The sequence below is a fragment of the Meles meles genome, chromosome 7 (assembly GCF_922984935.1).
Source record: "Meles meles chromosome 7, mMelMel3.1 paternal haplotype, whole genome shotgun sequence".
Taxonomy (NCBI): domain Eukaryota; kingdom Metazoa; phylum Chordata; class Mammalia; order Carnivora; family Mustelidae; genus Meles; species Meles meles.
This window is the reverse complement of record NC_060072.1, coordinates 25,701,480-25,712,271: the sequence shown is the minus strand read 5'-3', so window position 1 is coordinate 25,712,271 and position 10,792 is coordinate 25,701,480. Positions and strand designations below refer to the sequence as shown.

The window sequence follows — 10,792 nt, the reverse complement described above, 5'->3', positions numbered from 1 at the left end:
TACTTCCTGCCCTTTACCAAAAAGTGTGCCAACTTCTGGGGATGCCTGGGTGGCTCAGTCAGTTAAGCATCTGCCTTTGGCTCAGGCATGATCCCAGGGTCCTGGGATCGAGTTCTATGTCAGGCTCCTTGCTCAGCGAGGAGACTGCTTCTCACCCTGCTTGGGCGCTCTCTGACAAATAAATAAACTCTTAAAAAAAAAAAAGTGTGCCAACTTCTGATCTAAATTATGGATATTTTCTCCAGAGAAGATGTATTTGCTTCTGCCAGGACCAGGGGTTCGAGGAATTTCATGATCTGCACCAACCTTACCCTTCTTTGAGAACTCACACTAAACTTATGAGCCCAGCAACGGAAAAAAAGGCCTGCAGAGTACCTATTCCACTATATTGCAAAAAGCAGCTGTATAGTATCTTCTCTTTGACTATATTGTTTTTTTTTTAAATCTTTATTTTTTATTTATTTATTTATTTATTTGACAGAGAGAGAGAGATCACAAGCAGGCAGAGAGGCAGGCAGAGAGAGAGGAGGAAACAGGCTCCCCGCGGAGCAGAGAGCCCGACGCGGGGCTCGATCCCAGGACCCCGAGACCACGACCCGAGCCGAAGGCAGCGGCCCAATCCACTGAGCCACCCAGGCGCCCGGATTTTAAGACAGTATGAATCTTTTTTCATTTAAAGGGTGAATCCTTGGGGCGCCTGGGTGGCTCTGGTCTTGGTCTCGGGGTCCTGGGATCCAGCCTGGCGTGGGGCTCCACACTCAGTGGGGAGTCTGCTTGAGATTCTTTCTTTCCCTCTGCTCCCCCCCCTGCCCCGACTCCATGTGGGCTCTCTCTCAAATAAATAAATAAATCTTTAAAAAAAAGGGTGGATCCTTTCAACCTAGAGACACATGTCCTTTTATGTAACTTTTCTTGTATTATTTAATAATTTCCTGACCTCAAGTCTTTTCTGTTCTCTTAAACTCCAGCTATTAAAATGTTAGACCTCCTGATTTAATTTTCTAATTTTATTTTTTCTTCTTTATTTCTTTACCTTCTGGTTATGTTCTCAGGGGGAGTTCCTCAACAACTTCCAACTCATCTAATAAATTGCTGTGGCTGGGGCGCCTGGGTGGCTCAGTGGATTAAGCCGCTGCCTTCGGCTCAGGTCATGATCTCAGGGTCCTGGGATCGAGCCCTGCATCGGGCTCTCTGCTCCGCAGGGAGCCTGCTTCCTCCTCTCTCTCTGTCTGCCTCTCTGCCTACTTGTGATCTCTCTCTCTGTCAAATAAATAAATAAAATCTTAAAAAAAAAATTGCTGTGGCTAACATTTTTTTTCCTATTAGGAACTATGTTTATTTTTTTCCCCTTCAAAATAAGTTTTGCATAAAATACATAAAATACCCCATAAAATACAACACACAATACAGAATGGTTCCATTTACTGTGATTCTACAGAAAGATCTCCTGGCAGGACAATGCAGATAAGACACATAGCAAAATGACATTTGGCCCATATTTTATTCTAAACCTAAATATCATGAATAATCCCTCTCTCATAAGAGAGGATCTGACAATAATAAAATGGCCATTTTTAGGTTATCAAAGTATGATCTGCCATAGAAGCAGAGGCAAAGTAATAAAAAGGGAATATTTAAAGGTACTTTCTCTTCCCTCAGTTCTCCCACTTCCCCATTCTGTCCTCTTCCTCCCTCTGTTCCTCCTCCTCCTCATCTTCCTTATTCTCATGGGAGTAAGCACTGATGACCATACAGTTTGGCTAATATTTTTAATTTCCAAGGACAGTTCCTTGCTCCAAATGTCCCTTTTGAAAGGTCAACTAATAAGGTCAACTAATCTTTGACAAAGCAGGAAAGAATATCCAATGGAAAAAGAGTCTCTCTTCCACAAATGGTGTTGGGAAAACTGGACAGCAACATGCAGAAGAATGAAACTGACCACTTTCTTATACCATACTATCAAAAATAAATTCAAAATGGATAAAAGACCTAAATACGAGACAGGAAACAATCAAAATCCTAGAAAAGAGCCAAAGCAACTTCATACAAGACATGTTGCCAGAGGCAAGAAACAAAAGTAATAATGCTGGGACTTCAAGATAAAAAGTTTCTGCACAGCAAAGTAAACAATCAACAATACTAAAAGGCAGCCGATGGAATGAGAGAAGATATTTGCAAATAAAATATCTGATAAAGGGTCAGTATCCAAAATTTATAAAGACCTTATCAAACTCAACACCCAAAAAACAAATAATCCAGTTAAGAAATGGGTAGAAGACATCCAGATGGTTAACAGACACATGAAAAAAATGCTCAACATCCCTCATCATCAGGGAAATACAAATCACAATCGTGACATAGGACCTCACACCTGTCAGAATGGCTAAAAGTAACAGAAGAAACAAGAGGTGTTGGTGAGGATGTAGAAAAAGGGGAACCCTCTTACACTGTTGGTGGGAATGCAAACCGGTGCAGCCACTCTGGCAAACAGTATGCAGTGTCCTCTAAAGTTAAAAATAGAACTACCCTACGATCTGGCAATTGCACTACTAGGTATTTACCCAAAGGATACAAAAACACAGATTTGAAGGGGTACAGGCACTCCAATGATTATAGTGTCATTATCAACAATAGGCAAACTATGGAAAGAGCCCAAACATCCATCGACTGATGAATGGATAAAGAAGATCATCCAAAAGAACGAAATCTTGGCACTTGTAATGACGTGTATGGAGCTAGTGTATTATGCTTAAGTGAAGTAAGTCAGCCAGAGAAAGATAAATACCGTATCACCTCACTCATATGTGGAATTTAAGAAACAAAACAGAAGACCATATGGGAGGGGGGAAAAAGAGGGAAACAAAACATAAGAGACTCTTAAGGAGCTGCTGCCTTCGGCTCGGGTCATGATCTCAGGGTCCTGGGATCAAGCCCCGCATCGGGCTCTCTGCTCCGCGGGGAGCCTGCTTCCTCCTCTCTCTCTGCCTGCCTCTCTGCCTACTTGTGACCTCTCTGTCAAATAAATAAAATAAAATCTTTAAAAAAAAAAAAAAAAAGAGACTCTTAAGGGTAGAGAACAAACTGAGGGTTGATAGAGGGGGGTGGATGGGAGAGGGACTGGATGGGGGATGGGTATTAAGGAGGGCACTTGTTGTGATGAGCACTGGGTGTTGTATGTAAGTGATGAACCACTGAATTCTACTCCTGAAACCAATACTGTATGTTAACTAACTAGAATTTAACTAAAATTTTGAAACAAAAAAAAATCCCCAAAGCATTCTGTTCTCATTTAACGGATACAAGGTCTGCTTTCTTTCAAAATGTTAATTACCTTTGGGGGTGGATATTTTTCTGATCCCTGGATTATATTTGCCTCCTCTCAGTCCTAACAATGATCTCTTATGGATTGGAAATTTTCCTCAACGATCTGGTGATCCTGGTTTTAAGTTCATATTTAATAGTAGGCAATAAAGAGTTGAATAGAAACCTCATGTATACTTCTATGACGTGAAATTAGTGGGCTTCTCTGAAGAATGATACAGTGGCAAGCAGGCTTTTCACCAAGATACAATGAAAAGTGAGGATCTGGACATCTTTTCTCTAAGGCCAATTAATTTCTCTGAAGAAAAAAAACCCTGGCCGAGAAGCCTATACCCATGGCCAGCATCGTTCGAACGTGATTACCGAGCCCACGTTGAGAATGCAGATTTTCACTTAACTCATATTTTCAACCCTATACACATCTAACCCAGGCTTTCTGTTATTTCTAGTGCCCTGTTAAGTCTGACCTTCCAGTTCAGCTGCTCAAGAGAACCTCTGGCCTTCTGATCAAAAAGGCAGAAGGACAAAATGTGGTTAGCCACGTTAATAAAGGGCAGGAAAAGGTAATTCAATGATTTTGTATACAAACTTGCAACCATTCTTATTCATTTTCTTAAACATCCCAAGCATCATCTCTGAATACAAGCACCAGTTCTCCCCAGTTGCGAGCATCTTTTCTGGGGATACTGGCCTTTCTCACTACCTTTTACAGGCACTCAGAGCGTCCTGGGTTCCAGCTCTGCTAATATGTCCGTTAGTCTTTCTCTACCTGCATTTTGTTTTTCCAAGAACTTACTGAATTCTCTTACCCTTTGATTTCTTGTTTCCTCTTTTATTTACCACTGTGTGGTTATACTTTCCTGGTATTTTACTGAAATTTCAGGAGAGAGAAAATAAATTAATAGTCAATCTGCAGTTTTAGCAGAAATTCTTCAAACTGAATTGTAAATAATCCCAAAATATTGGTATGGAAATATTTTCCATGCATTTCCCTTCCTAGTTAATAAATCCTGTTAGAGATTTCATAACAATAGAACAAATGGATAATCAAATATTGAACAAACAGGACTCTGAAATCAAATAAATGGACATTTTTAGTATAAGTCATATTTTAATATAGCTTTAAAAACACTTCCAAATATAACTACAAATTTAATCAGGAAAAATACCTGAAAGGAACATGTATCTTAATTAATCATTAGTACATTATTTTAAAGAATTATTTTCCTAAATCCTTGGCTTACTTCATTGGGTTTATAAAGATATAAACCTACTGATTTTTCCATTTTAATTATTTTGTTAAATGTAGTTTTTTCCAGTTGATAGTTATAAATAAACCTGTTGACAAAAATCACATTTTCAATAGGGAAAAAGTTTCCCTTAGTAAGTTGGTAAAGACTCTAAGTTGGTACTTTAAACTTCTGATTTACTAATAAAGTAGCAATTAGTAAAATCCACACCCTCCCCTAAATTAAGCTTTTCTAATGCAAAAATCTTTATAAAAAGTGTACTCTGAATGCAATAAAATCTCCATTTTTTTTTAAAAACAACACACAGACATACCAAAATAATTCATCATGACAATCAGAGCAAAGAAAGAAAGATTTAAGAGTCTCAGGTTTGCTAAGGAAAACATTACTGTGGAAGGCATCCAAGGAGTCTAAACTGGTTCTGCTGTGGAAACAAGGCTGCAGGCTGATGCATACTACTGTTAAAACAGCTTTCCCCCCTTACAGTGAGACATCAGTGCATATTCTTTTACATATTAAAAAAAACTTTAATTTTTAAAAATTATCAATTCGCTTTAAAATGATTGTTTAACTCACCTTGAAAATACAGACTGGCTATGATAAATCCATTATTTAACAAATTGCTTATTTCCAACGACCTAAAAGAAAAGGGCTAAAACTCATTGAAGGGTCAGGAAGTTCTAATGCAGGTCAGAAAAGAGGGAGAGAAGTCCGATGCTTTTTGTGGAATGGAAGAGCAACAATATGTATTTTAAAATACTGAAACATTCTGGGCCCAGGCTCTACAACTTTTAAAACACAGCAGTAAACCAAAATTATTAAAACATAAACCCTATCTCATTCTCAAAAACAATTTTCTGCTACACACATAAATAAAAAGTGCTTGTAACTAATAATACACAACACTAAAAATAAGTCTTGAAATCACGTAGGCTTATGTCTCATTGCCAGCAATGAGAGTGGTATATGCTAAGGGTGACATAGTATTTACAAAAGGCAAAAAAATATATATATATGTTTTCAATTATTATTTCCTATGGTTTTAATGTTATCATTATACAATTGAGCATAAAATAATCTTTTACATGGTAATTAAAACAGATTATATTATGGAAGAGTAAAATGCCGGGAAATCCTCCTTAAGGATTTCTGAAGGTAAATGTCTGTACTAGTTCATAATGAAAAACATGAATAGAACACAATACTGGAAAAAAAAAGACTAATTTATTTGTTTTATAAGATAAAATATAACGAGTGATCTTAGTTTAGATGCCAAGAAGTGATAGCTTAGGGTGTCATCTTAACCAAGAATAAATTCATAGTATTTCTTATTCACTTAAATAAGACAAGAAGGGAAATTCTAATTCCTGCCACCTGCCCAGTCACATCAAAAATTCTTAAGAAGTTAGAATAAAAACACTGGGTTTTTGGTTACTCTTTAAAATCAAAATTTCCCGATACCCTGGAAGCAATGAGTTCAATTTGGTGTCTTCTTGTGTTCTGGGAAACAACAGTAAGTTTACACTAATGACACAGTCTTCAAATGCTGTGACCAATTATTTGTGAGTTATAATCTGCAGGCTCCATTTTTAAAATATGTGGGATGACACTGTCAATTCGTACATTGCCAATGAGACCTTTGAAAAACAATTCTTCAGTGATGGTAGCATTCATCAGTCTCAAAGCAGGCAATCTGAGTAGTAGTCTAGACAACCTAAAAAGGGGAAGGAAAAACAAGGGTATAAATCCAAAAGAGATTTAGTAGAAAAATAGGAGTAATTTCTGCATGTATATTGGTTATGGTCTAATTTAATAAAGATCTAATTTTCAGAAGTTACTGAAAAACTTAAGTACTCTTAAGCCTTAGAGGATATGACAATCATCTGGAAATAAATGCAGCCCGGCAGACTTCATAGGAAAGCTTTGCTCTTAACTGCTAAGCTGTGTTGCCTCCACTTGGCCGTATGGACCATGAAACCACTAAGTCATTTATTTATTTTAAAAAAAGATTTATTTATTTTAGAGAGAGTGCATGTGCACACAAGTGCAGGGTGGGGAAGAAGAGGGAGAGAGACAGAGAGAGAGAGAATCTCAAGACTCCCCACTGAGCTTGGAGCCCAACAAAGACCCATCCCACGATCCTGAGGATCACGATCTGAGCTGAAATCAAGAGTTGGACGCTCAACCAACTGAGCCACTCTGGCGCCCCACCATGGAACTAAGTTACTGAAACACATATCAAATTATATATTAGGCACCTGGGTGGCTCAGTGGGTTAAGCCTCTGCCTTCACTCAGGTCATGATCTCAGGATCTTGGGATCGAGTCCCACATAGGGCTCTCTGCTTGGCAGGGAGCCTGCTTCCTCCTCTCTCTCTGCCTGCCTCTCTGCCTACTTGTGATCTCTCTCTGTCAAATAAACAAATAAAATTTAAAAAAAAAATTATATATTTAAGAATGGCTTAGAGATTTAGTTGAGGTTTTAGGAGCAGCAATGTTTTGTGTTAGTAGTACACATGGGGCTCAATGGTGATCAAAGAACAAATGGAAATGGTCAAACAGGCAATAGTTATTACTGGGAAGACAGGAACAGAATATGGAATCAGGAAATACTGGGTTTAAATCTTGACTCAACTACCCCTCTACCTATGTGAATGGGTGTTAGCCACTTACTTACTCCTCGTCTCTCTGTTGTGGTAAAGATTAATGAAACGATTCCTGCCAGTTTCTGTGCTACCGAGGATCTTAAAGGCAAAACTATACCCTGCATAAGGAATATGTTGAAAACTGCCATCCAAAGATAATTTATTATTTTCAAATAAATCAGAATGAAGAAACTGAGAGAGCTCCAGAGATCAAAGTACCTGGAATCTACTGGAACAGAAGTCAGCCAACAGCTATATGCCAAGAAGGAGGAAAAATTTAAATAGTATATTTGTTTGTACAATGAGGTATAAAACAACTTTGAAACTTTAAAACACTGAGAACAATCATAACACAATGAACAATAACAACAAAAAACAACTTTCTGAAAAGCTTGGTGTCTGTATCCCTCTTGTATTCTAAGGCCTCTTGTATTCTTGTATTCTAACACTTGTGACCAACTGAAAACAGGATTAAGTCACTTTTTAAAAAAAAAAAGATTTACTTATTTATTTATTTGACACAAGTAGGCAGAGAGGCAGGCAAAGAGAGAGGAAGGAAAGCAGGCTCCCTGCTGAAGAGAGAGAGCCCAATGCGGGGCTTGATCCCAAGACTCTGGGATTATGACCTGAGCCGTAGGCAGAGGCTTTAACCCACTGAGCCACCCAGGTGCCCCAACCTTTTTTTTTTTTTTTTTTTAAGATTTTATTTATTTATTTGACAGACAGGGATCACAAGTAGGCAGAAAGAGAGGAGGAAGCAGGCTCCCTGCTGAGCAGAGAGCCCGATGCAGGACTTGATCCCAGGACCCTGAGATCATGACCTGAGCCAAAGGCAGAGGATTAACCCACTGAGCCACCCAGGCGCCCCTAAAGATTTTATTTATTTATTTGTCAGAGAGAGAGAGAGAGCGTGCATAAGCAGGTGGAGCAGCAGGCAGAGGGAGAAGCAGGCTCCTTGCTGAGCAAGGAGCTCGATGTGGGATTCAAACCTAAAACCTTGGGATCATGACCTGAGCCAAAGGCAGATGCTTAATCGACTGAGCCACCCAGGTGCCCATAAGTCACCTTCTTGTAGCCACTATGCTCCTCCTCAAACTAACCAGCACCATGTGAGCTGCAGTAATAACACTGGTAGAAAGCAGGGTAGGAAAACTGGTTAGATAAACTAAGGGTGATTTTCATGATGGAACTGGCTTATAAATCTATTATTTAATATCTGTAAAAAATGATTTTATGTAAAATGTGCTTTTATTAGTATGAAGCATGTTAAATTAATATTAGTAAACACATTTATATAGCCCTTATTATGTACTACAAATGTTACACTATATGCAATATGATACACTATACAATAGGCAGTCTTCTAAGCTATTTACATATATTAACTGATTTAATCATTATACTAATTGTGGGTACTATTATCTACATTTTACAGATAAAGAAACTGAAACACAGAAGTTGCATAACTTGCCCATGGTCCTACAGCTAGTAAGTGATGGGGTCAGGAGTCAAGCCCTGGTATTCTGTCCCTGATAGCCATGTGCTAGCAGAACTATTCTCCCATACTGCTCCGCTTCAAAAACTGAGTTGGATCTTATAAAAAAAAATTTCTTTTCAAGGGACATTGGCAAGAAATATCTTGGTAGAAATATCATAAACCAAATTTCTAAATTATTTACAGAACAGTCAAATGGTGTTTTTATTCATTCATTCCTATTTTTTCCCCTTCACTAATAAAATGCTTTATTTCATCTGAAAAAAACAGTTTGGCCACTAGAGCCAACCAACCTGAGCTCACTCACAGGCAGGCCCTGCCATATGTCATGTCTCGGGGTCATAACTTGTGACCCTAAGCAAGTTATTTAACCTCTCTCTGCTCAAGCCTCCTTCTATAAATTGGAATAAATGAATGAAATACTACCGGTAAGTCACTTTCAACAATGCACTACTGCTTTTTTTTTAAAGATTTTATTTACTTATTTGATGGAGAGACAGCAAGAGCAGGAACATGAGCAGGGGGAGTGGGAGAGGGAGAAGTAGACTTTCTACGGAGCAGGGAACCTAACGTGGGGCTCGATCCCAGGACCCTGGGATCATGACCTGAGCCGAAGGCAGACACTTAACCAACTGAGCCACCCAGGGACCCCTGCACTGCTGCTTTAATAGGATTAGTTATTTCAAAGGTCCAGGCTGACTAAAACACTGATTTACCCTTGGATTGGGAAATAATGAAATGACTTACAAAAGATTTTTAAGATGGATTTAATTAAACAGTATTTAACTTTTAGATACCTGTAGGTGTCATCTGGATATGTTTTGGTTATATAATCTTGGAATTCCACATATGCCTTTTCTTGAAATTTCTCAATTTGTTCCATATTTTCTAGGCCTGGATGATCTGAAATATTAAAGAATATATTGTTACCCTAGTTCCAAATGCTCATTTAATAAGGCACAGAGAGATGAGATAGAAGGGGGTGGAAAGAACAACTCAGTCAAAGAGAAAAAAGCGCTATCTATGCCTGGTTCTCTCACTCCACAAATACATTTAGTAACTCACCGACTAAATGCCAGACACTGTACTTTAAACCCTTTTAATAAAAAATTATTGTTTTTTTATTTTTTAAAAGATTTTATTTATTTGAGAGGGAAAGAGAGATAGAAGAGTATGAGTGGGGAAAAGGGCAGAGGGAGAAACAGACTCCCAGCTAAGCAGGGAGCCCAATACAGGGTTCCATCCCATGACTCCGGGATCATGACGTGAGCTGAGCTGAAGGCAGATGCTTAACTGACTAAGCCACCCAAGGGCCCATGTACTTTAACCCTTGAAACTATTCTCTCTCATATACATATTCTAAAATGTCAGTAAATGAGATATTTGGTTTCTACTAAAATAAATACTTTTCTCTATTCCAAAAGTCATGGAGGGGAGTTTGATCATTTGGCTTCAACAGGAACAATAAATAAAATGACTTAGCTTAGTTAAAAAAGCATTTTTAATCCAGTGAAAATTTTGCAGATTATATTCTACACGATTTTTTTCATTAAGAACCTCCCCATCACTGTTAGGCAAAAAGATACTTCCAGAATTATCAAAGAATGGACAGTATCTCTACCAGAAAAACTGTACACAAAACATGAAATAATCTATATAAACATTTTAATAGTCACTATAAAATTTCACAAAAATGGGACTATAAAGAGGACTTCAATAAAATTATGCCTAACTTAGGCAATACTGAAAAACATGGAAAGCTCTGCTCTAAAGAGAATAAAAATAAAAAGACAATATTGGGACTATTTAATAAAATAAAATTATATTAAATCACATCTATATTCTTTCAATTTTAAGAAAATGAAGATGACAAATTGGTTGTGATTAAAATGGAAATACATGTTATTAACTTACATGAAACATCATAAGAAACAGAAAAAAAGGTTTAATTGTCATATTAGTATCACCAAGTTTAAGAAGCAGCTTTCCTCAAATAATTTTACTATGATGCACAGGAATAGAAATACATATCAAAATAAAAAATACAGGCTCTAAAAGAATAGTCGATTTTTCTTATTCATA

General features: G+C 37.7%; 1 protein-coding gene across 4 annotated transcripts in view; it reads right to left on the bottom strand.

The window, feature by feature from the left end:
- Positions 1-5,776: 5,776 nt before the first annotated feature.
- The window catches only part of NR2C1 (nuclear receptor subfamily 2 group C member 1), a 46,475-nt gene continuing 41,459 nt past the window's right edge, over positions 5,777-10,792 (bottom strand). For all 4 annotated transcript variants that reach the window (XM_046012690.1, XM_046012692.1, XM_046012688.1 and 1 more), the window contains 2 exons: positions 9,508-9,613; positions 5,777-6,285 (listed from right to left, as the gene is read on the bottom strand). In XM_046012690.1, coding sequence (XP_045868646.1) covers positions 6,111-6,285; positions 9,508-9,613 — 281 coding nt within the window. In that variant the 3' untranslated portion in view covers positions 5,777-6,110. The remainder of the gene's footprint in view (positions 6,286-9,507; positions 9,614-10,792) is intronic.